We start from the raw sequence: 27,133 nt of genomic DNA, 5'->3' as shown, positions 1-27,133 counted from the left end.
TAATATGGATAATTATAAGATTCTGCACATATGGACAACTTGAATGGTGTTTAAATAGCTTACGGTGAAGTTGGAAAAGATCTAGGGGTTCCTAGAACGCTCAACCTATCCAATCACTGCAGTATCAACAAATCAAATAGGAAGCCGAACTGCATTGCCCAGGTAGAAGCGTACAAGTTAGAAGAGATTATGCTGGAGCTGGACGTTGTTCTGGTCAGTCCATATCTTGAGTACTGTGTCCATTTCTGGTCACCAGACACAAGGGAGACATTCAAGCGCTGGAGTCAGTACAGAGAAGAGCCACATGGCTGATTCCTTGTCTGATAAGGTCTGAGTTATGAGGAATGACTCAGGAAAATTGGGCTTTTCAATATGGAAAGGAGATGTCTGAGAGGTATATATGATAGTAAAAGGAATGGAAAAGGTAAATTTGAAATATTTTAAATTAAATTGCTAGAGTAGTATAAGGGGTCACAGGTTCAAGCCAGCAAAAGGTAAATTTAGGACTGATATCAGGAAGTTCCTCTTTGTATAAAGAGTGATCAACACTTGGAACGGACTTCTAGATAGGGAGATGAACACTCTGGAATAATTTTAAGAAACAATTGGATGCTGCAGTGGGGAAATGCTAGGGTCTTTCTGGATGGATGAGTCAAAATTAAGAGCCTTTTTAATCTGCAATTATCTTGTGAAAAGAAAACTGAAAAGGCTGGAAGCCTTAACAGAAAATGCACAGCAGGTCGTTCGGAATCTGACAAAGATAAGGTAACATTTTGGGTGCAACTTTTGTGATGAACCATCGGTGTTCCAACCAAATATCTTTGGTACAAAGAATGCACTGTTATTTATCCAGTCATAGTATGGGTGACAAGCGGGTTTGGGTAAAGAGATCAGCAATCAAGGAGATAAATGGAGCTTGGGGTGGATACACTCGGGGTTCAGAGGATTGACCGCTCGTAAGAATAGAAGTTGGAAAACCAGTACACTGTTCATTAAGATTATTTTGAGACCATTATTCACACTTTGATAGTATTTGTGTAACCCAACTGATCTCTAATCGTTAATTATTTCATAGAACATAATCTGTTGGTACTTTTGTTGTGCACGGAGGGATTCACAGCGATTTGTTATTTACTTTTTCAGAATGAAATCAAGAGACAGTGTAGAGAAATAGATGAACTTCGAGACAGATTAGCTAAACTCAGAGTTGTAAGTCAGATTTCTCTCTCTTATAAGATAAAATATATAAAAAGCTATTTAAATATAGTTAAATTATGGTTAATGATCCCATCCCAAAAATTATGTGTTTGCTTCTAATATTATACACAAAGATGTAATTATCCTCTCTGATATTTGCTTAATGAGACTGTTGTAACATTGTCTAATTTAGTTTTGTGTATTGGTTCTCTGGCACCTAAAATTATGTGAAAAAGTATGATCTGTGACCCATAATATTTGTTTAGCTGCTCTTTGATCAGGCCTCATTTTGGTGCACTAAATTTTATTTAACTACATCTCCCAGCAAAATTGTCACAAACAAACAGCATTAAGAAGCTGTTTCCATTGTTGTGATGGCACATCTTTGGCTGTATCAACTAATTTATTATAACAATATGGTTCACTTTTCAGAGTTATAATAATAGTATTACAGTGGTATCTGTACTTACAGGAATCTTTGTAACTTGGCCACATTTTGTGGCCCTATCAACAACTAATTCAAGTCACTGGGAGTTATTTTTATTCATTCATGGGATCTGGGCGTCGCTGGCAAGGCCAGCATTTATTGCCCATCCCTAATTGCCCTTGAGAAGGTGGTGATGAGCCGCCTTCTTGAACCACTGCAGTCCGTGTGGTAAAGGTTCTCCCACAATGCTGTTAGGGAATTCCAGGATTTTGACTCAGCGACGATGAGGGAACGGCGATATGTTTCCAAGTCGGGATGTTGTGGGACTTGGAGGGGAACGTGCAGGTGGTATTGTTCCCATGTGCCTGCTGCCCTCATCCTTCTAGGTGGTAGAGGTCACAGGTTTGGGAGATGCTGTTGAAGAAGCCTTGGCGAGTTGCTGCAGTGCATCCTGTAGATGCTACGTTCCCTGTAAACTGATGACAATGCACATTACTTTTTAAAACCCCATCATTAAAAGCAACTCTTCTTCCCAAATCCTTTCTGTGGAAAAATGGTTTTAAAAATTCTGAACGGTGACACCCCTTGATCATCTCCAAAACCTTACCACCTGCGAGATTTTGATTAGAGGCCATCTCTGATCATTTACACATCAACTCGACCCCTTCCTCTACTTCCCTCTTCAACAACACTCTCTAACCTACTCTCATTTGATTCTCCACGTACCACGATAGCACTGTCAAGTCGATCTGCTCAACAACTCTCTTGATTCTGCCTTGACACCAAGCCAAAGAAGGCGACATTAGGACAGGTGACCAAATGCTTGGTCAAAGAGGTAGGTTTTAAGCAGCATCTTAAAGGGGGAGAGAGAGATGAAGAACACCAAGAAGCTTATGGACCGTTTCATCTCAAAGGTTGGAACTACTCACAGAGCTGCCTCAGCTGCTGCTTTTCCCCCCTACCCGTGTTCCCAGCACCCTCCCACCAGCTGCTCTTTTTCAATCTGTTTCTTCTCACCCAGCTCTTCTGATCTCACCAAGTCCATCTCCTTTGAGAGACCCACTTTCTCACACAGATCCCTCCAGACCCAACACCTGACCACTCAACTACCTTTTTGTCCCAGTGCTCGCTGACATTGTAAACGGCTCCCTTTATTGAGGCACCATTCCTCTCCGTTCAAAACTGCCATCATCACCCCCTCCTCAAAAGGTCCACTGTACGCTCCAACTACTGCTCCTTCCCTGGCCTCTCAAATGCATCTTTGCCTTCTAGCTCCGTGCTCACCTCTGCCACAGTTTCTTATTCAAATCCTTTCAGTCCGTTTCCACTTTGCCTACAGCACCGTGATTGCCCCATTCAAAGGCCCCAATGAAATCTTTTGTGGTTACAGCCATATTACATTACCCTTCCTGTATTCCTCAACTTCTACCCATTGTTCTACCACCTCTTCTCCATAGGCCTTCTCTTCAGGTCTGCTCTCGTGGTTCCATTCCCATCTTACTCATTGTTTCTCTATCAATGGCTTCTCCTTCCACTCCACGTACTTACCGACAGAGTGCTCTAAAGTTCTATCTTTGGTCTCCTCTTCCTGATTTACATATTACCTATTGACAACACCTGTAGTCACCCAACTCTTTCTCTCCATGACCTACCTGACTGTCTGACATCTAGTTACAGATAAGCCAGAACTTCCTCCAATTGAACAATAGGGTGGCCAAAGCTATTGTATTCAGCTCCCATCAAAACCCAGTGGCCTTGGCACTGATACCATCGTTCTCCAAGGTTGCTTGTCCAGTCTGAACCAGATATTGCATAATTTTAATGTCCTGTTCAACCTAAAACTGAGTTTCAAACTCCATATCCTATCTGTCACCAAGATTGCTTTGCTTTGCCCTCCATGGCGTTTCCTAACTCTGGCCTTGCCTTGTTCCCACCACTGAAACCTTTATTCAAACTTTCACTGCCTCTAGATTCAACTTCTCCAATGCCAAACTCCTGAGCTCCACCCTTCACAAGCTCCCTCTTCAAATCTCTGCCTCCTGCACCCTGTCCTGCTCATCCATTACTCCTAATTGCTTCCATTATCTTCCTGTCACCCAGTACATCAAATCCAAATTCTTCATCTTCATTTACAAACCCTTCCATAACCTGAGCCCCCCCCCCACCCCTCTACTATTTCAACCATCTCCAAGTCTTGGCCCAAGGCCTTTAGGCCTATGATTCTGTTCGCCTCTCCCTTTGTAGAACCCTCTGCCTTAGAGTCATAGAGTTATACAGCACGGATAGAGGCCCTTCGGCCCATCGTGTCCGCGCCGGCCATCAGCCCTGTCTACTCTAATCCCATATTCCAGCATTTGGTCCGTAGCCTTGTATGCTATGGCATTTCAAGTGCTCATCCAAATGCTTCTTGAATGTTGTGAGAGTTCCTGCCTCCACAACCCTTTCAGGCAGTGAGTTCCAGACTCCAACCACCCTCTGGGTGAAAAAGTTCTTTCTCAAATCCCCTCTAAACCTCCCGCCTTTTACCTTGAATCTATGCCCCCTTGTTATAGTACCCTCAACGAAGGGAAAAAGCTCCTTAGTATCCATCCTATCTGTGCCCCTCATAATTTTGTACACCTCAATCATGTCCCCCCTCAGCCTCCTCTGCTCCAAGGAAAACAAACCCAATCTTCCCAGTCTCTCTTCATAGCTGAAGCGCTCCAGCCCTGGTAACATCCTGGTGAATCTCCTCTGCACCCTCTCCAAAGCGATCACATCCTTCCTGTAGTGTGGCGACCAGAACTGCACACAGTACTCCAGCTGTGGCCTAACCAGTGTTTTATACAGCTCCATCATAACCTCCTTGCTCTTATATTCTATGCCTCGGCTAATAAAGGCAAGTATCCCATATGCCTTCTTTACCACCTTATCTACCTGTTCCGCCGCCTTCAGGGATCTGTGAACTTGCACACCAAGATCCCTCTGACCCTCTGTCTTGCCTAGGGTCCTCCCATTCATTGTGTATTCCCTTGCCTTGTTAGTCCCTCCAAAGTGCATCACCTCGCACTTTTCCGGGTTAAATTCCATTTGCCACTGTTCCGCCCATCTGACCAACCCATCTATATCGTCCTGCAGACTGAGGCTATCCTCCTCGCTACTTACCACCCTACCAATTTTTGTATCATCAGCGAACTTACTGATCATACCTTTTACATTCATATCCAAGTCATTAATGTAGACCACAAACAGCAAGGGACCCAGCACCGATCCCTGTGGTACCCCACTGGCCACAGGCTTCCAGTCACAAAAACAACCTTCGACCATCACCCTCTGCCTTCTGCCACTAAGCCAGTTTTGTATCCAAAGTGCCAAGGCACCCTGGATTCCATGGGCTCGTACCTTCTTGACCAGTCTCCTGTGGGGGACTTTATCGAAGGCCTTACTGAAATCCATGTATACCACATCCACTGCGTTACCCTTCTCAACACTACTTCCTAGAACTCCCTCCCAAAATCTCCCTGCCTTGCTACCTTTTATTGTACATTTAAATGCCTGCTCAAAACCTTTTTGCCCATGCATTCCAGTCATTTCTTCCAACTGTTAAACTGCTGCACGTGTCAGTTTCCCCTCTATGAAGCGCCTTTGGATATTTGCTATATTAAAGGCATTGGCCTCAAAATTCCTCGGGTCATGATTCCAGAGTTTGCAGGGTCAGTGGGAGAGCACCTTTCTTTCATGGGTCCGGCAGGTACAAGCTTCACTTTGGGTTCATGTCTGGCGCCTGACTGCTGGAAACTCCAGCACCTGCCCATCTGTGAAGGCCTTGACCAGTTCTTCTCACCACTACACCGATCCCAGCCATGCTACCATCAGCTACATAAGTAAAGGAACTGATCTGGAGAAATTTTTTTTTAAAGCATTTTTAAGGTCTTCAGAGGTCCAGGCTACTTGCCTGGCCTGGGTCTCATCAGTTGTGCCCACGTATACCTTTGTGGAGGCCTGTACGCCTTCAATCCCCGGCTTAGGGCATCCCCGCTCCTGGCTCCATTCACAGCCATTTTTGGCCTTGTAAAGTGTGGACAGATGTATCGACCTTTACAAGACAAAAAGGACCTTCCCGGAAATGGTGGACACCTGGCATAACTGGTTCTCCGCTGTTATCCTGGAGGTTACGGGAGGAGACTGGCAAAAACATCCATTGAATTCCAACCCCACCATTATGTAAATGCAAATTGCTGTTGGATAAAATTAATAGTGGGACCTGGAGGGGCCAACTTGACTGTAGGGCTTGGTTCCCTTGCCACACAGCTTCAAATAACCTGGCACGCCAATGCCCTAATAGGGTACGGTGATATTAGTTGTTCAAGCAGCAGGAAGCTTGTCAATGCTTTGTGCAGGTAAGCTACACGTTACCAAATTGCCTAAGTTCTCTGGGCTTAGTAAGTGCTGCATTCCTTATCAAGCAAATGGAAACACAAATGGATTTCTCGATAGTTTAGTTTGGAGACTCCTAAACAGGGTGATAGGTTTTTGCATTTTTGACACATGGTTGAGAAAAAAATGAATGGAATTGCTCAATTTTCCATGAAGGCTGAGGAATGCCATTTCTAAGAAATAAGTAATCTACCTTCATCTTTGCAGGATGAAATCCAGAAGCAGCATAGAGAATTGGAAGGATTTGAAGAAACTATTGCGAGACTGACCAAAGTGAGTCACCTTCTTTGTATTGTAAGCCCATGTAATTTTTTGGGAGTGGGCAGAATCTTGCATTCTGTACTTGATCAGTGTTCTAAAGATACAGTTCTAATTGGATAAATGTTGTATTTATATACTCAGGGAGGATACTTTGGAGTTGCTTCAAAACGGGACAGGCTAACAGTTACTCCCTTTAGGACCTCATCAATGGAAATGGAGTATTTTTTGCTACTGATGAGCCTGTTGTTCATCCTGTCCCTTTTTAAAAGAGTAATGTTATGTTGCTTCTTTCCAATTCTCAACACTATCTCAATTCTCAACTTGCATTTATATAGCACCTTTAATGTAGTAAAACGTCCCAAGGAGCTTCACAGGAGCATTATCGAACAAAATTTGACACCGAGCCACATAAGGAGATATTAGGACTGGTGACCAAAAGCTTGGTCAAAGAGGTAGGTTTTAAGGAGCGTCTTAAAGGAGAGAGAGGTAGAGAGGCGAAGAGGTTTAGGGAGGGAATTCCAGAGCTTGGGGCCTAGGCAGCTGAAGGCACGACCGCCAATGGTGGAACAGTTAATATCGGGGATGTGCAAAAGACAAGAATTGGAGGGGCGCAGAGATCTCGGAGGATTGTAGGGCTGGAGGAGATTACAAAGATAGGGAGGAGCGAGGCCATGGAGGGATTTAAGAACACGATGAGAATTTTAAAATCGTTTCGTTCCCGGACTGGGAGCCAATGTCAGCAAGCACAGGGGTGATGGGTGAACGGGATTTGGCACGGGCAGCAGAGTTTTGGATGAGCCCAAGTTTATGGATGGTGGAAGATGGGAGGCCAGCTAGGAGAACATTGGAATAGTCAAATCTAGAGGTAACAAAGGCATGGATGAGTGCTTCAGCAGCAGATGAGCTGAGGCAGGAGTGGAGACGGGCGATGTTACGGAGGTGGAAGTAGGTGGGCTTGGTGATGGAGCGAATATGTGGTCCAAAGCTCATTTAAGGGTCAAATAGGATGCCAAGGTTGCGAACTGTCTGGTTCAGCCTCAGACAGTGGCCAGAGAGAGAGATGGAGTCAGTGACTAGGGAATGGAGTTTGTGGCGGGGACCGAAGACTGGCTTCAGTCTTCCCAACGTTTAGTTGGAGGAAATTTTTGCTCATCCAGAATGTCAGACAAGCAGTGTAACAAATCAGAGACAGTGGAGGGGTTGCGGAAGGTGGTGGTGAGGTAGAGCTGGGTGTTGTCAGCGTACATGTGGAGCCTGACGTTGCGTTTTCGGATGCTGTCGCCAAGAGGCAGCGTGTAGTTGAGAAAAGGAGGGGGTCAAAGATAGATCCTTGGGGACTCCAGAGATAACCATGCAGAATGGGAAGAGAAGCCATTGTAGGTGATTCTCTAGCTTTGACTGGGTAGATGAGAATGGCACCAGACGAGTGCAGTCCCACTCAGCTGGACGACAGAGGAGAGGTGTTGGAGGAGGATGGTGTGGTCAACCATGTCAAAGGCTGTTGATAGGTCGAGAAGGATGAGGAAGGGTAGTTTATCAGTCGTTTAGAATGTTGTTTGTGACTTTGCTAAGGGCTGTTTCAGTACTGTGGCAGGGGAGGATGAGAAGTCGCTCAGTGCCGAGGCTAAGGAAGGAAAGCAGTGAAGATACCTCTGAGAAACTTGGCGTGGTATTTGGGTGGGCAGTAGAGAACTAGGGTTTTAAAGGAGGTGAGAGGGGTGGAACAAGGTAAGATGCTCAAAGGAGGAGAAGGTGCCAGAAGAGTAGGGGGAACAGACCAAGGTGTGATTTAGTAATAAGGGTCACACCGCCGCCTCGGCGGGACAAGGGGTGGAAGATATAGCCAGGCGGGGAGGCTCCATTAAGGGGGAAGGTGTCATCACCCGTCAGCCAGTTTTCCATCAAGGCCATAATGTTGATGCAGTCATCCACAATAAGCTCATGGATGGCAAGGGCCTTGTTTACAAGTGAACGGACGTTTTGGAGGGAGATGTGGAGAGGGGCGGTGATAGCTGATCCGCTGGCAGAGTTTACAGGGTCAGTGCTGGAAGGGGTGAGTCGGGCATGAAGGAGACTGACGAGATTAGCCCCCAGCAGGCGTGCTGGGTGGGATAGTCGTTAGGAGAGTAGGATGGGGCATTTGGGGTTGCTGCTTGTAAGGAGGCAAGGACAAGTGCCTCAATGGGCCCTTCAGAGGATGCCAAGAGAGGCACAGAGGGAAGCTGCTGGCTTATCTAAGAGGGAGTCAAGCCTGGGACAGGAGTAGGAAGGTCGAGGAATCCTGAAGGGCTGGGGTACGGATTTGGGGCGGCAGAGTACCCGAGAGGGGAGAAATGAAAGGAGGCATGACGACATAACCTTTCTATGATTCTATAGGAAAAAGTTTGCAGGGCTACGAGGATAGGGCGGGGGAGTGGGACTAGCTGGATTGCTCTTGCACAGAGCTGGCACAGACTCGATGGGCCTAATGGCCTCCTTCCGTGCTGTAACCTTTCTATGATTCTATGACAGGAGAGAGGGGCTTAGATATGCGCGCAGCCCCCACATGCGGGACTCCCACCGGCAAGTAAAGCCGGCAGGATCCCACTTATGGCAATTGTTTTGATACTTCAGGTCGTTAGCAGACCTGATTTGTAGGATATTTTAGGAGGGATGGGATTTTCATCTAAACTGAGAGTGTTCCCCCATACTGGGGGAAACACACCCAGTTGAAATGGATGTGTTGCAGCCACCAGCCTGTGGCAGCTGCAAGGGTCCATTTGACGGGGGGGGGAGACCCTCACTCATTGCATGATGCCACTCCTGTCACTTTGGACAAAGTTTGGCCTCCACCACCCTCCTCCTAACACTAAAATTCACCAACTTGGAACCTCAACCCCGGTGTCCAGACACATTTACCTACCTTGCGGACCCCCTCAAACGTACATCTTCTGGATGGGGGCAGCCGTAGCTGCAGTCATGACCTCCTCGGAGGACAAACAGCCTCGCCAGCCACGCCGTCCACCTCTGACACGTGGAGCTCCACAACACAATGCTGTGACACATCCACCTGCACAGCAGGAGGGAGGGCAACTGCAGAGAGAGATGCGTCACAGAAGGCACTACCCTCGCCACAGGGTCCACAAACCGAGGCTCAGCTTCCTGGACCTCTGAGCAGCAGTGCACACGGAGGCTGAGAGTCACTCGACATGTAGTTGTGGACACCTGCAGCCTCCTTGATGCCGAGCTGCTCCCGGCTGGCCCGAGCACCATCTTATCTGTCGCTGTCAAAGTCACCACTGCCCTCAACAACTTCTCTGGCTCCTTCTAGGGTGCCACCGGGGACATCGCCGGCGTCTCTGTCATCTGCACAAAAGAGCCCTGCAAATACACCTACACCCACTCTGCAGTGACACAATGGGTGGCATTGGCTGTGGGTCTTCATGGTGATCCTTAGGAAAGGGCATTATTGCACAAGTCAGTCAAGAATGGCCAAGATGTGGCAGTAGTGCTGACAATGTAATATGTAATGTGAGTTGATCAGAAATCAAATATAAGTAAAAACCATGACAAACCCTCAAACACCCTTGTGCACCCCCTTCATGTTTGCCTTACGCTTCATACTGCACATATGTGATGCATGCCCTGTGGCTGCAGCACAGGTAGTGGCAGGTGGGGTGTGGCTGACCGTGAAAGAGATGCATGAAAGGGTGAGTATGAGGCCGAGCCATGAGATTGTATGAGGATTAGGTTGAGTGGTAGTGGTGGGATGAGTACTGGCAAGGTGAGTAAGTGCAGGTAAGATGAGGATGAGCTTTGAGTGGGTGTGAGGAGTGATGTGATAGAGTAGTGTTGGCAGTGCAGAAGGAGATGTGGGGTGGGGGCGGTGATGTGGCAGACGGAGTGTAGGGGAATGAGTAAGTGTACTCACTTTGGCTGACCTACTTAGGTCATTGAAGCGCCTCCTGCATTGTATGCAGGTGCGTGATATGTTGGTGGTGCTGGTGACTTCCTCTGCCACCTCGAGCCAGGCCTTTGTGGTGGCAGAGGCAGGCCACTTACTCCCGTCTGCTGGGGAGAAGATCTCTGTCCTCCCACTCCTCCTCACCCCATCCAGTAAGACCTGGAGTGAGGCATCATTAACCTGGGAGCAGCCTTCCCCCTGGACTGCTCCAGGCTGTAATTTTGGCTCCTTTCTGCAACATCAGTCAGTGGAGGACTGCCCCTTTAAATAGGGCTTCTCCAGCTGACTGCCGATGATGTGGGGGCGCAGTCCCCCCGCTGTGCAGCTTTCCAGCGCGAAACCCGGAAGCCAAGGTAAGTGGCTTCAATTAGGCTGCGATCGTGTGCGGAGCACCCCGAATTCACTGGACGCGTTACCCACGCGCCCAGTCGACCCCCCGCTGCCAACCCGTCTCCCTCCTAATATCGAGCCCCATGTGTTTATTAATTTTGGAATTTGCTGTTCCTTGGCCACTTATTATGTCGGCTTTGAGGTGATTCACTGGCTCACCGTTTCCATTTTTAGTTGCTTTCTGCAAATATCTATAATATATTAAAAACCTTGCCTCTGTACCTCTTGACTTTCTGTTGTCACATTTTAGTCTCACTTTTTTGTGTCAACTTTTCATGTTATAAATTTCTATGTCCATGTTTATAATGAGTTTTGTCTATGTAAACTCGTCACTCTGACTACACAATCTGGCCCCCAGATTGTGTAATGTCTTTGGATTCCTACAGTTTTCTCAAAATGCTTTCTGATCATTTTTTCCAGCTGCCCTTTTTTCTTCCACAACTAGAATTTCTAACGGCCAAAATAAACAAAATTTTAAAAATTACATATTCCACAATAACATTGAATGTATCCATTGAATAGTCTTTTTTGTGTGTAATAATGCCTTCATTAAATTTTCACTTGAAGGCTTCAACCTCTGCGAAAAGCCGGGGCTTGGATTGGATACTTTTACCCAGAACTGTGTCACTGAGAGATTAATTGGAATTATGCAGTCTGAGCACGTGCAGTGTACCTATTCTCAGAGTGAGAAACTAAGTGTTCTGGTTACACACCTGCTGCGACTTTTGTTTTGTGTTCTCGAAACTTGCGAAAGTGCATTAAACTGAGTGCAAGAGACAGCGACTTTCTTCATGCTAACAGGTCAAGTTTTAAGAAAAAACTCCAGTTGAATTTAGAAGCTAACCAGCTATTGCACCTGATCGCATCTAAATGCGACAACGAGAGACTGGGGGCAAAGAAGCAGTTTCTTCGCTCAATTTTATTTGATTTCTTTGGGGAGGGGGGGCGGAAAGAAAAGTTGAATTTTGAAAGCAAAGCTTCTTTGAGGGAAGCAAATAGGAAGCTAGTGTAGGAGGGGGAAGGGGATGAGGCAAACAGATTGAAAGTGAGAGACATCTAGCTATCTCTGAAGTGATTTGCATCCCTGTATGTTTACCCAACCCATGTCATTGTTGAACCAGGTCTCTACGATGCTTATGATATCACAGCCCCTCTCTAGTGAGGATCTCCGGTTCTTCAATTCCTGAGACTCCTAGCATTTGTATTCTTTGAGGCATCCATTTCCTCCACTCCCTAGACTGATGTACTTATTTTCTCATTATTTCCCCCTGTGGCCATATCCCTATACTGCATGCAATTACCTGCTACATCAGTGTCTCCACTTGTATTATCTACCAAACCCTGCTCTGTACCATAATATTTAACTTCTGCACTTTTTCTACCTCCATTTAATTTTCCCTTTCTAGGTCTGGTCTGTTTGTCCTTCCAACTGCCTTGTTAATCTAAATCTTCCCCACCCCCACCTTATTTACCCTCTCCAAGGACATTGTAAAAAGGATGAACACTAAATTTTGTAAAATATGGGAGTGTTGTAACTGGAATTCCAATAGATAATCAATATTAATCAAAGAGTAATTGTTATGGTAATTTACACGGTACTTATAGCGACTTGATTGAATTGGTACCTTGTAACTCACTGTCGGCCAACTCTTATCCTGTATTTATTACAGGGGTATGAATCATTTCACTGCTCGGCAGTATAATTTATTGTTTTCTTTACTAATGAAGGAAAAAAGTGCACTGGCGCCTGTAATGTGTGTGTTCAGTGCTTTAACCACAATTATTTACAATTTTTAAAAAAATAGTCATAACCCTAGTCACCAATCACATAGCCTATTGGCAGTGCCCTATTGACAGCGTGCACGGGGATCTCCTGACACCAATAGTAGATTATCAATAAAATGAGGCAAACTCTGTCTCCAAGGGTGTCTTAAGACCCAGATTTTTGTGGATTCTAAGAGCTGAAAGTGCCACTCGTATGTCATGGGGGTCTCAGCTTAAGCACCACTATTCCAGCATTCCACTGTCAATGTAACAAACACCCAAAGATTCCTCTTTTAAAGAAATGATGGAGGAAAGGCATATCCAGTATGCTGTGGCCAATTACTGGTGTTTCCTCAGCGCATGTCTATTTTATTGCGTGCGATGCTACAATAAACTGCGTGTTTTCTGGAGAAGATAAGTGTGAATGTGTTTAATGTTTAGTATAAATTTAATTTTAGGATATTTATGTCTGGCAGCAATTGTGATTATAACAATCTAATGAAAACCAGTGTGTTGAAATGCTTGATTGATCTAATTGATTCCTGGGAAAAGGATTGAACTCTTTTTCTAAATGTGTAATTATATACTGTTCCAGGAACTGACTGCAACACATGATGACAATACCAAGCTTCAGGAAGAGCTGCAATGTAAATCGGAAGAAAATCAAACTCTTAATGATTTGTTAAATCAAATAAAACAGGAAAAGCAAAGGCTGGCTGATCGAATTGATAAACAAATAGCAACAGGTAGCCATAGATCGAGCATGAAAATTGAAGTATCATTTTTCCTAATTCTTAAAAAAAATTATTGATTGATTTCTGAGTTCTTATAACTATTAAATGCTGGTATTTTCTTTTTATTTGTTAACAGTTTCTAATCTAGCTTAAATACACTGAAATTGCCTTGCTGTTGTGCTTTAAATACATACAGAAATATTAACTTTGGTTAAAAAAAAATAGGCACAGCGGATTTCTTATTCCTGTCCTTCTAGTAGCATAAAGCCCATTGTTTATGAACTTGAACCATTTCTTCAAAGCATTTACATCATGAAATACATTTAGTATCACAACTCTTCTAGTCTTGAGGATACTGTGGGCAATATAAAAGCTAACATCAAGCTATTCCTCTAAGTTAACATTTTTACCAGTAGTTTAATTTTAAACTGATGTACTTATTGAAGCAGTAAGTATACTTAATCAATTTATTCATCTCATAATCAAGTTTGGTTTTTTTAATAGTTCGTAAATAGTACTACGTAGCTCAAAAATGCGGTTAAAATAAGGGAAGAAAATTTTGCCTGCAAATATCAGTTGCACTTATCATCAAAGTGTCATCTGTTTTATCATTTATATTTGCAAAATGTTGGGCATGATTCAAAATGGCCTTTCTGCACCCGCACCACCCTGGTCAATATTTGTCGGATGACAGGCTTCCCAGATGGTATTTGGTGCCGTTCCAGACCTGCCTGTTGTTATCGTAGTTTCCAACCGAACAGCAGTGAAATTTTCAGACATTGCTGATTTTTAAAGTTTTTATTTCCCAGCTGAAGTATTGGTCCTTCGATTTACATGTCCTCCTCACATGGCAGTGAATTAAAGAGAAGAAAAGGGTCAAAGCAAATGAAAAGGGTGGGTGAGGAGAATAACAGAGGAGGAAAGGGGCAAGAGAAGACAGCTGAGGGAGGTAAAATAAATTAGGTTAAACAGAAGGGAAAAAGAAGTCAGACCGGAGATGAAATAAAAAGAAAAGTTTAAAAGAAGAGTTGTGTGATGCAGTGGTGAAAGATGGCGCATTGGTGTATCTCCTGCTGGTTCTCTTCTGAAACTATTTATCAAAGCTCATTTTGATTTGAAGTAACCGTACAACGCTAATAGTCCCCATCGAAACCTACAGCTGCTAAACCTCAAGCAAAGTAAAGGGGAAGCCTAAAGGACACAAATCCAGACATGACAACCTATGCGGCCCCATTATTTGCGTCAGCTCTCTGGAGTCTATCTCTTGTCCTGAAAAGTTATTAGACTTCAAAATTCAAGCACAGGTGAGCCAAAACAGAATGTAACCTTGTTTTGAAAAAAACTCACAAGGAGGATTGAATGGAGAAGTGGCTTCCTGGTATCGGAGACCAGTTAGATACTGCCATATAGGAGATTGATGTGCTGAAAAAGAAGACAGTGGTAACTAATGAAGGATTTGGGGAACTGTTGGAGGTGTTGCAATCATAATTTACTGAGCTTGCCAGAAAAAGAGAGAGGGGGGTGGGGGTGGTACAGAATACTATAGAATCACATCCAGATTATCTTACCTGAGCTTTTGGGACTATCAGGCTCTCTAAAATAAAAATTCAAAGGGAGCTGCAACCACAGGAGAGGTCATGTGCTATCATCTCCAAATGCTCCATTTTCAAGATAAACTGCAAAATCTAGAGTCCACACAGAAGAAAAGTGACCTTCCCTGATTTGTCGCACACACTGCATAAGTGATGGGTTCAGCTGAATGTCATCAAGAGAATTCTTTGCAACGTAGATATTCAATACTGCTTCCTCTATCCCGCCTGCCTAAAAAAAAAGTTCTTAGGAAATCTTTATCTCCATGGAGTAAGTGTTTAGGATATTAGCAGAGGATTTCCTATATGCATGAGTAAGATACCAGACTAGGTTATAGCTTTGAGATTTGGACATAAGGAGTTTATTATAAGGAGAGCTCACAGTAAATGCTGACCTAGAAGTGGGGGGAGAAGCTGATGTGACCAGTACATTGTCTTGATTGCAGATGGTCAATACGCTACATTTTACGATGCAGGAATTATAACAGTTGGATTAGACCTCCTTTCATTTAAAAAAAAATATAGGTGTTTAGTTGTGGGACAACGAGACTTTCATGACACAATGGAATGGATGCAAGTGGGTAAAGGTAGTGTCCAAAGGTTTAATGCTGGGGAGGATCACTAGTGAAGGTTGGGACAACTTAATGAGTTTGAGCAGGTGATTATTCTGAATAAACAGATGAAACTTTATGTTTTGAAAAGAGATGCAAAGTTCCAGATGAGAAGAAAGGTGCAGCTTCAAAAGTGTGGGTGGGTGAAGGTTGCAGAGGGAGAGAACGTATAACGCACTATAGCAGCCGTCTAGTTTCACAGGCTAACACGGGAAGAAAACTTTAATCACTCTAGACAGCATAAGGGGGCAGCAGGGAACAAATGAAAGATGGGGGAGTGGGGAAGGAGAGCTGAGGGTGGTATTTTTGAGTTTTCATTACTGCAAATGATGATTTTTTTTTTGCTGGATGCCTATGTTGTGTTCAGGAGGAAATGCAGACAGCTCTGAGGGTTGTTTGTAACTGTGGGTGGGGAGTCAAGGGGGTGAAGAAAAGATTGTGAGTAATGGTGCGTTTCATGTAAAGTGAAGGAGATCTAAAATCTAGTCAATGTGTTAAAATTATGAAGCATTTAAGCTGATTAAAGACTTGAAGTAGTCTTTTTGCAAAAGGCATGTTCGGAGGAGAAAGACTCCTTCGAGCTTAAGAATTCATGGGTGGGGCAAATACACTGTGTTTCCTTTAATATAAGAAAATGGGTGGTGGCAATATTTTAACATCTATTCTGTTCATAGTGGAACACTGAAAGACCCAGAGGGCAGGCACTGTATATTATATGGTCAGGTTCTTTTGCATGGGCAGTCTTCGGATTAATTTAGGTGGCCCTAATCCTGGTTAGGCAAATTTCCTGGAAGTGAGCTCTTCTAAGGATGGATAACTACCCAAACTTCCATTAATTGTAGGTGGGGATTTTAATCTTGTACCAAATCAGGCTTTGGACAATTTTTGATGGCAGTATCAGGATTTTGTGGGAGGGGGGCAAGTGATATAAGGAGGTTATACTACCCCTCCATGCAGGATTTTGCCCAGTATTCTCTGTCATGACAAATGTAAACAATCTTACAACACCAGGTTATAGTCCAACAATTTTATTTTAAAATCACAAGCTTTCGGAGATTATCCCCTTTGTCAGGTGAATGAGTCATTCACCTGACGAAGGGGATAATCTCCGAAAGCTTGTGATTTTAAAATAAAATTGTTGGACTATAACCTGGTGTTGTAAGATTGTTTACATTTGTCAACCCCAGTCCATCACCAGCATCTCCACATCATGATAAATATCCACAAAGTTACAGTTTTTGGGTGTTGAAGGAGGACATCATGAGGCGCTGAAATTGACCAAATAGTGGTCTCTAATATACTAAACTCCCTCACGATAATTCCTTTACTGACGATAAGAAATGTACTCGTGGAGAATGAACAATAATTTCCTCTTTGACTCCAACTTCATACAAAACCTAGAGATGGTAATCAACAAATACCTGAAGGAAAATAAGGACTGTCACCTCTGAGTGTCCTTGTGAAAAATTCTCAAGGATCTCGGGGAATGCAGTCTTAAAAATATGAACCCGGAGAGGCAGGCATTCTAATAATGCAGAGAAGTGCAGAGTCTCATCAAATTTGGGAGGGGATGAGAAAGTGTGAGAGGCCCTGAGATGTGGGATCCTTTCTAGCTCACTGGATGTTAGTTCATTGTTCCTGTTATGGGTTTCTAGGAAGGGGGTTGCAGGAGGAAAAGCTGGAATTTTATCGGAACATTTATCCCATATAGGTCTGCAGATCAGCCCATGTTTATACTGTTAACTTTCTATGATTTGGTCTGAAAGTGAATTAAAAATGTATTCATATATTTGGAAGCTATTCAGTTTTGAAACAATTCACGTTTTTTGAAAAACTAAATTAAATTATTAATCAGACATGACAGCATGCCTGTAGTAGTCTTGCAGATTCCTGAGACTTTTTTATGCTTTCAACAATCTTCAGAACGAGAAACTGTATTGGAATTGGAAAGAATACGCACACAGCATGGTATTCTGAGAGGGGACAAATCACCGTCTCGTTTGGACAAATTTGTAAAAACCTTGGAGGAAGAAAGGGATTATTACAAATGTGAAGTAGAATACCTGCAGGATATGGTATCTGGAAGAACCAGCCCAGTCTGTTCTCCGAGACGTGGCCGGAGTCCAACACGGATTTCACCTGTGAAGGTACTGAAAGCCTTAATGAATGTTAGGAACAGGGTGATGGTTTTAGTTTTCAAATAACTAAAATAACCTGGATTGAACGTGTACGTCTGTGTTTATTGTTCTTCACTTTCCATTCTTATGTCTTGATATCTTGTACCAGCAAAGTAAGTTTTGAATCCCCCCTTTTTTTTAAATGCTCGCAGTGCATTGGAGGATACGCTGTGTTATTCCATGTAACCTATGATACGTTATCAAGGCCAGTGATAATATGATTGAATAAGTCAAATTGTGTTTTTATTACTGCATATTGGCAGTGTTTGAGCAATTCAAACCTGAAAATACTATGAAGTTGTAAATAATTGGCCTTAGTAATGATTATGTATATGTGCTCAATTTGATCTTTTTACCCCCTGTTTAAGTCCCAGAATACATAGGAAATGGTGGAGATGTTGTTCCAGGTTGGATGTAGGCAGGAGGCTTGTCGAAGTCCTGGAGAGTGAAGGAAAGGTGATTAATGCTGGGAATGTGGTCCTGGTTCTGGGATAACTGGGAAAGGAGTAGTGGGTGTGGGAGAAATGAATGGGTTTTGGGATCTGGAAATGTTGAAATGGGGTCCTTAGGTTGGGGGTGATGGGAAGGGACTCTGGGGTGTGGAACTGTTAAAGACAGTGCCACCCACAGCTTGGAGATACAAATGGTTAGCTAAGAGCACTAGAAGTGGAGTGAGTCAAATGGGAAGAATGAGCTAATTAAAGGTGAATATTAGAAATATGGTTAAAATAGGAAGTTTAAGCATGACAGAAAGCATTACAGACAGATGTGATGGAAAAAGTGTAACAGGAAAGTTACAGGGAATAAATGCTACACCTACAAGTAGTACATACTATGCACAAGACTTTTAATATATTAGCAGCGAATTGATCTCAGTTAGCGGATATGTATTGTGTTTTAGATGTTCTAGGCGCAAAATTCCCTGAGGGGATCTTCACCCCACCGCCCACCAGTAGGAGTGGTGGAGCAGAACTCCTGTCCACCCACGTGCTTGCCGCTGACCATGTCCGAATTGTGGGGATTGAGTTTTTGGAGCAGACCGCTTGCACTGTAAGTGCGCTTCGGTGGTGTCCACCCCTTGTAAAACGGAACGGCCCACAGCTGCACAGCCTGAGATTTCCCCAGGCCTTTCTGGGCCAATGGTTTAAAAAAAAAATCAACATCAAGGGTCTTCGGCTCCAAAAGAAACTATTTTGCCTCAAGACATAAGGTAATTGATCACTTCTGTGATAAATTATCTTGGTCTAGGTAATGCATGGAGCCTTTCAAAAGGCCTCAAAAAGGACTCATGCCAGCTTTTAGCTGGCAAGACTTCTGCTGAGGTGTTTTAAGGACATAAAGGGTGGATTTCCCTGGGTCAACCGTGTACTCCCTCAGCATATCTCCTTAATTGGTGGGGAGACAATCTGAAGATCAGCCTACAGTCTCCCCACCAGAAAATGGTAGGAGCTATATTTTTTTTTAAAAGGGCAGAATCCAGAAGAAAGGGATTCCACCCTATTTTCCAGCCTCTTGATGGGAGATCTGCCCCAGTTGCATCTTGGCTCAGAAACTGGAACTTTGTGCTCATCATGTTTAGCACAGGCTGAGAGGTTATAGTGCCATCTTTGGGAGAAGTAAGAATAACAGGTCTTATCATTAATGCCATTAATCATTGATTTCAAAGCACTGGGGATGTTACAGAACTACCAACTCCAGGATTCTATTATAATTCGATAGATGTTCTGGTTTGTACTCATGATTTTGTCAGCTGGCTTTTCTTCCCCCAATTTTTTCCTCCCCTTTCCTGAAGATGCTAACTCATGGCATGGTTCCACTGATATTGGCAACCTTCTGATACCTTGTGCAAGTGGCTGTTCATCACACTTGAGCCTAGACAGTGTATCAGTAGACAGGGTGCTATGAAGGATATCAAAACCAAGCCCAATCCTATTCCCACCTGATGAACAAATGTACATTTTCCTCCAGGGTTGACTGGATAACAATCAGGAACAGGATCTCTTGATGACCTTCTCCTGCCTGACCACAGGGACTGAGGTCCATCATTGTGGGCTAACTGCTGCCCTCGCTAAGATCAGCTAACTTAGCACAGATCTAATTGAACCCTTTGGTCTGTATGACTTAGTGGTACACCATTGCCTTTACTAGATCACCTGGAAGCCTGAGGTTGTCTTTTTTGATGGTGCTTTTAAAGTTTTATAATTTAATGTATGCAAGTAACCTATTACTGAAAAACTCAGCATCACGCTGCACAAAATAATTTTTAACACTTTATTATACTTGTGTGATGCATATAAGCATCATTATTAATGGGAAGCATCATCTGTGCGAATCCACAGCAGTACCCGTCAAACCAATTAGTATTGGTGCAAATATTCACTCAGAAGAACTCAGTACAACTTTTGGAATGTTCCAGATGTCTGGTATTTGTTTATATTTAGCATACATGTCAAATTATGTATTGCATGTTCAGCAATATTAAAGTTCATGCTGGTGATGATTACAATGCTATGTGCTTACCGTTCACGTGCTTTGTTTAGATGATTTTTTTTTTACAAACTATACTGACAGAATATTGGTTTTAATGCATTAACGGGAAATTGTATTTCTTCCCACAGAATGCTTGTCTCAGCTCTGAACTGTTGCAGGCAATCAGAGAGCGAGATGAGTTACAATCAGTGCTAGACAAATTTGAGCAACACATGGCGGAAATCCAATCAAATGTCAAGGTCCTGACAGCAGAGCGTGACAAACTGCTTATGATATATGAACAGGTATTGATGGAGTAAGAATGAAATGTGAATTCTTCATTTGGTATACTATATGGTAAGGTATCTTTTCAAATAGTATGTCCCTTTAGAGGATTTGTGGTAAGGCCATTTTCGAATAGCTTTGCAAAACAACCTCAAAAAAGTGCCACTTGTAGCTGGCACTCATAAGAACATAAGAAATAGGAGTAGGAGTAGGCCATACGAACCTCGAGCCTGCTCCGCCATTCATTCAGATCATGGCTGATCTTTGACCTCAACTCCACTTTCCTGCCTGATCCCCATATCCCTTGATTCCCCTCGAGTCCAAAAATCTGTCTATCTCAGCCTTGAATATACTCAACGACTTAGCATCCACAGCCCTCTGAGGTAGCGAATTCCAAAGATTCACAACCCTCTGAGTGAAGAAATTTCTCCTTATCTCAGTTCTAAATATCCTACCCCGTATCCTGAGACTGACCCCTCATTCTGAACCCCCCAGCCAGGGAAACATCCTCCCTGCATCCAGTCTGTCTAGCCGTGTCAGAATTTGATACATTTCAATGAGAACCCCTCTCATTCTTCTAAACTCGTGTGAATGTAGGCCTAGTCGACCCAATCTCTCCACATACGACAGTCCTGCCATCCCAGGAATCAGTCTGGTGAACTTTCGCTGCACTCCCTCTATGGCAAGTATATCCTTTCTTAGGTAAAGAGACCAAAACTGCACACAATACTGCAGTTGTGGTCTCACCAAGGCCCTGTATAACTGCAGTAAGACGCCCTTGCACCTATACTTAAATCCTCTTGCAATGAAGGCCATCATACCATTTGCCTTCCTAACTGCTGCATCTGCATGTTTGCTTTCAGTGACTGGTGTACAAGGACATCCAGGTCCCTTTGTACATCAATCTTTCCCAATCACTTGGTCCCTTCATCCAAGTCATTAATATAGATTGTAAATAGCTGAGGCCCAAGCACCGATCCTTGCGGTATCCCACTAGTTACAGCCTGCCAACCTGAAAATGATCCGTTTATCCCTACTCTCTGTTTTCTGACCGTTAACCAATCCTCTAACCATGCTAATGTTACCCCCAACCTCATGAGCCCTTATCTTGCGTGATAACCTTTTAAGTAGCACCTTATCGAATGCCTTTTGAAAATCCAAATATACTAAATCCACTGGTTCCCCTTTATCTACCCTGCTAGTTACATCTTCCAAAAAATTCTCAAATTTGTCAAACACGATTTTCCTTTCATAAAACCGTGTTGATTCTGCCTAATCATATTATGATTTCCTAAGTGCCCTGCTATCACTTCCTTAATAATGGATTCCAGCATTTTCCCAACTACTGATGTCAGGCTAACTGGCCTGCAGTTCCCTGTTTTCTCTTTCCCTCCTTTCTTGAATAGCGGGGTTACATTTGCTACCTTCCAATCTGCTGGGACCGTTCCAGAATCTTGGGAATTTTGGAAGATCACAACTAATGCATCCACTATCTCTGCAGCCACCTCTTCTAGAACCTTCTGATATAGGCCATCAGGTCCAGGGGATTTATCAGCTTTAAGTCCCATTAGTTTCTCGAGTACTTTTTCTCTACTGATAATTACTTTAGGTTCCTCACTCTCATTGGCCCCTTGGTTTCCCACTATTTCTGGTATGCTTTTTGTGTCTTCTACTGTGAAGACAGATACAAAATATTTGTTTAACACATCTGCCATTTCCTGATTTCCCCATTATAATTTTTCCTGTCTCAGCCTCTTGGGGACTAATGTTTACTTTTGCTATTCTCTTCCTTTTTACATGTAGAAGCTTTTACAATCTGTTTTTATATTTCTTGCTAGTTTACTTTCATCTATTTTCTCCCTTTTTTATCAACTTTTTGGTCGTCCTTTGCTGGTTTCTAAAACCCTCCCAATCCTCAGGCTTACTACTCTTCATTCAATGTTGGACCTATTTGGACTCATTCTCCAGTCAAGAGCAGGTCTCAAGCAGCATTGATGAAGATGTTAGAAAGCTGTCTTATCTGTGCAACAATTCTGGGACAACTGAGGAAGAATTTTGCTGATCCCTGGAAGATTACCTGTTGTCTAATTGCACAATAATATTTTACAATGCATCTTTACAGCTCTTCACTATCAGCTTAGTAAAGCATCAAAATGAGAGAATGGTCAGCACTCTGGTAACTGTTCTGCACATTCCAAATGCACAGGCATACCCATGTTTCACTAGGGCACTCTATTGCTACCATGTCAATGTGTTTGTCTTGTGTCTCATTAAGGGTAGTACACAACAAACATCAAGCACGCTGTCAACACACGGTATCTACGTGCTGCATGTTCACAGGCTCAAAGAGGTGGCTGTTTTGCTGGACACTTGGGTGACACACGTTTCTCAAATTCCTCAGCCTAAAATATGCCCCTTTTCGATACGCTTCCAAGAAAAGGCTGCACATAAGTGGCAGGACTTGAAGACCGGAGATGGATCATTTCACAGAGGCCTTTGACTCCTTACAAGGAGTGGGCCCTGTTGATTCTAGGCCTAGAGGCAGTAGGAGGTGGAGAAAGTCAGAGGCCTCCCCCTAAGTTCATGACTAGAATCATCCTTTGCTTTTCATTCTTTATCTCTTGTTCATTCACTCCCTCACACACTTGCATGCATAGCCACAAGCCAGCTTAATGGACTAAAATGTCTTATTTTGTAAGCCCTCTTATAAGGGAGCATTCCAAAATATGTTCTGCTCCTCTAGATGTTCAAGAACAAGAGGTGGTAGAGCCCAATGTCTGGCCTCATTCTAGCATTTCTCACACCCAACTTCATCCTCTTCTACAATAGCAAGCACTTGACCAAATATTTCCACTCCAGCAGAGAAAGTGAGTGAGTTGCAGGAGGGAGCACTTAATGAAGCATAAAGCACAAGGAGAAAATGGAGAATGAATTAGAGAAGCTGTAACCTGCTGGCCAGAGGGCCTACTTGAAGGTTCCTTCAGCTCCAGAACCGAGGGATTCTGACCCCTCATGGCTGCCTACCAATGCAATCCTTACATCAGGATCATGGAGTCATTGGTGCTGGAAGAGTCTGGGATGTTGGCTGATAGATCTGACTTTGAGAGTATAATTACGTCAGACTGTTGCTTCACTAGTCTGTGGGACAGCTCTCTCAACTTGGATACCATTCTCCAGATGTCAGTGAGAAGGACTTTGCAAGATTGACTGGGTTGAGATTCCCTGAATCTTGTCCTGATCTGACATTTCTCATGACTTTGCTCTAGTGATAGTTTTTCAAATGAATTGTGTGATTAGGCTACTTCAGAGGGCTGTGTAGTCCAGACCAGGTATGGGTGGTAGGTTCCCTTTCCTGCAGGGCAATAGTGCACCAGTTAGGTTTTTGGAATACTCTGGCAGCTTTGACTATCAATTTTCTTGGTACTAGCCCATAATTTACCAGATGCATTAAATTTAATTTCCCAACTTGCCATGAGGGGATTTCAATTCACAACCTATTGTACTCCTAGACATCCAAATAGAGTAGTAGAGGCAAAAACCCTGTTGCAATGGTGAAACAATAGGGTTAATTTGGAAGGATTACTGAGATGGTTCAAATGACCCCCCTCATCCTTAATTATCTTGTGATCCTCCCTTTCCTCCTCCAGAACCTGCAGATAGGCTGGGCTGCCCAGTGAGATACCATAGATCCTGTTTTGACTGCACACAATTAAAATTCTCTTGGCAAACACCCTGAGCTGGGAAATGAGGTACAGGTTTTAGAATGTCTGAATTTGCTTCAGTACTGAAAGCAAAACATTCAGCGAAAAAGCAGTCAAATCACTGGGTCAACATACAGCTACTTGCCACAACTACCAACAGATTCCCCTTTAAGAATGGGGATTCAACATAACTGAACTGGCCTACCATGCAGCACCCGTTTAACATGGGCATTGCGCATTTGCAGCACTGTTCTGGCAGTGTGAACATGTTATAATGCCATAATTTACATAATTTTGAGAACATTTATGAGCCTAGACCATACTTGGTGTGGATACCCTCAGCCACACGGGCACTTCCTCAGCTGATGATGGCGTGCAGTGGGTGTACAGCATGCCTCACGCCTCAGCTCCCTGGGGATTACCTGCGTCCAACATGGATCAGCACTACAGCGCACAGCATTGCAATATCAATACCTAAGTGCTTACCTATGAATGAACTTAATTTAAATAATTTGAATTCTATTGCAAAACATGATTTTTGTTTTTTCCTGCTTGCCTTAAATGGGAATTACTTCCAGGATCAAGATGAGTTGAACAAATTAAAAAAGGAAGTGCTAATATCACCAATATGTCAAATGCGTTTGGAAGAAGAAAGGGATGAAACTAAAGCAGATCTGAAGAGAATGGCAGCCGAGAATGAAAGTCTGAGAGAGAGAATGAAGGTATTTAATAAAACTGATTGACGATGAGAAACAACCATATATACTAAAAACATTTTAATTATTTAAATTGTGACAATGCGTGATCATTTCACTGTTGTTTTTAAGCTGTTTAATTGACAGGCACTAGAGGGACCTATCCTTATGTACTGTACAATACAAAACATTTTATGTGTTAGTGGTTGGGTTCACCTATTTATATTCAATTTGTCTATTCCATGTATCTCTCTCATTTTTCATTTTATTTTGAATGGGTCACATGAGTTTTCTCCATGTCTCATTAAACTCCTCTACTTGATGTCTTCTAATCTTAAACTTTAAAATAATGTCAGGCATGTTATGAGGGAAACCACTGGAAAATTACATTTTTATTACAGGGTCCACACAAATCATCCTGCTCTACTCTTGCCCCTCACTGCCATTCTGAGTCATATCTGATGCCGCTGCTGCTCCAGTAGTTCGAGCTCTGCTGCACATTGAGTGAGAATTCCTGATTGGCACCTCAGATCTGGGTTCAAATCTGACCTAGAGTAATGGAATGAAAGTATCTGCTGGCTTTAAGGGTGGTACACAAACTGAGTTTGGGCAGACTCAATCCAGTTCCTGGTGGACATCGGCTCTTAGAGAAATTTCCCTTAATTTAGCAGTAATTGGCAATCTCCCTCTGAGAGACCATAGAATGCTTAGCATAGTTAATGGAAAATATTAATGCAGTAAGAGGATACCCTTTTGAGATTGAAGCTGAGGCATGTTATTGAGGCAAAGTAGAGGGACCTTTACCTTGCATCCCATGCTATATCTAACATCCATCCCCCTTGATGTTCACAAAAATTAAAACCAAAAAATGTTATTTAAAAAATCAATTCACATTTGTTAAAAGTATTAAAGTGAAGTGGATACATCTATTAGATAGTCTCACTCATTTTCCAATGACTGATAAGATCACAACAATTAACTTTTTTCCAGAAATAAAATAATCAAAAGGTTGATTTCTTCGAGTTGTGCAAATTGTAAGTATTTAAAATGTGTTCTTTTACTAGGGCATCCTTGAATCAGCTGATTGTAACACAAAACAGATGGAACAGAGGATATCACAGTTAGAAAATAAATTATGTGAAGTGAGTATCTTGCAGCAAACAATCTATTTTGGATGACAGTTTCATGGATAACCTAGATACATGTTGTAGTCTGACTACTTTAACACAGAAGTTATACTGTAAAGGCTACTTAGAAGAACATCTGTCGTATATCGAGTAGTGGGTGCTTCAGAATTACTAATAAAGCTGATTTGGAATGCACCATTTACCATAACAGCAAAGCTGATGAGTTTTCAATGATCTTCAAAAACTTTTGAGATTAAATTGCAACATTTTACTCAATGTATTTTGTTTTTAAGAATATAAACTCAATAAAGCAAAAACTTTATTAATGATAGTTAAAATTAATCAATTTAAGATTGAGAGGCCAATGGGTCAAAATTTGCAGAAGGTATAAAAGGGGAATTTTATAACTCTAAATCAAATTTACAATTAGCCTAATGTATATTATGCTACTAATTGTAAGTTGGTTTCAGGACTATGTAATTTCCCTTGTAGGAATTAGCCTAATAGATTATCAGAATTTTGAGGGGAAGAAAGATCTTGGAGAGTACTTTCTGTTTGAAATATCTTCCCCATTTGGATATATAGAAAAGTGATATACTCATCATTATTTTACTTGACATTTTCATAGAAATATTAATTTTATTGCTGGCCTGAAAATCCACGAGTCTGGTTATCCTTGCTGCTAGAGTGCTTGGTGATGCTTTCACCAGGGAGCAGCCTCAAGCATCTTAGAGTAACTGTTTTGCAAACAATGGGTCTCTGACTTGACCGGCTAAAGGGCTGATCTAGGACAGCTGAACCCCAGGAAACCAAACTACTGGCTGCAGATACAGATTTTTTGAAAGTCTTGGTCACTAAGTGGTGCCACATTTAAACCACTTACCAACACTGGGGTGTGAACAATGATGATAAACAAATACAATATGGCAATGTTTATATTCTCACGATTTAACAATTTGCTGAATTTTCCAAATGTTGTTTCAACAAAATGAATGTATGCTATTTATTTTAGCCCTTGTCTGCATTGGTTTATCCCATGAAAGTGCACAGTGCAGTAAGCATCGCAAAGTATGTTGCGTTGATCTTGTTATTTTTGATGAGAAAAATAAAACACCATATGCAGCATTGCATATGGATGAGACTGCATGTTTTAGCATTTCATCTGAGTACAGCATAGTTATGAAGGTTGAAATGAATTAATATTGCCCCAGCTGTCATTCCATAAAATAGGAGCAAAACATGATCACAGATGCTTCTGAAAGATAAAAAAGGAAGAATTATATGCGGTATGATACAAAATGTCTTTTAATCATCAAGTAGGGCCTATTAGAAACCAAAAAGCTAACC

At 42.7% G+C, this 27,133-nt stretch overlaps 1 protein-coding gene across 4 annotated transcripts in view; it reads left to right on the top strand.

Moving 5' to 3' along the window:
• cep135 (centrosomal protein 135) overlaps positions 1-27,133 on the top strand; it is a 139,684-nt gene that overhangs the window by 48,988 nt on the left and 63,563 nt on the right. For 3 of the 4 annotated variants that reach the window (XM_067987185.1, XM_067987169.1, XM_067987178.1), the window contains 7 exons: positions 1,144-1,209; positions 6,248-6,313; positions 12,994-13,144; positions 17,256-17,479; positions 20,128-20,283; positions 24,543-24,686; positions 25,724-25,801. In XM_067987185.1, coding sequence (XP_067843286.1) covers positions 1,144-1,209; positions 6,248-6,313; positions 12,994-13,144; positions 17,256-17,479; positions 20,128-20,283; positions 24,543-24,686; positions 25,724-25,801 — 885 coding nt within the window. The remainder of the gene's footprint in view (positions 1-1,143; positions 1,210-6,247; positions 6,314-12,993; positions 13,145-17,255; positions 17,480-20,127; positions 20,284-24,542; positions 24,687-25,723; positions 25,802-27,133) is intronic. The other variant, XM_067987188.1, reaches the window with a different exon arrangement.

The sequence above is a fragment of the Heptranchias perlo genome, chromosome 1 (assembly GCF_035084215.1).
Source record: "Heptranchias perlo isolate sHepPer1 chromosome 1, sHepPer1.hap1, whole genome shotgun sequence".
Taxonomy (NCBI): domain Eukaryota; kingdom Metazoa; phylum Chordata; class Chondrichthyes; order Hexanchiformes; family Hexanchidae; genus Heptranchias; species Heptranchias perlo.
Note: the sequence above shows the minus strand (reverse complement) of the source record. Positions and strands in the feature narration are given on the sequence as shown.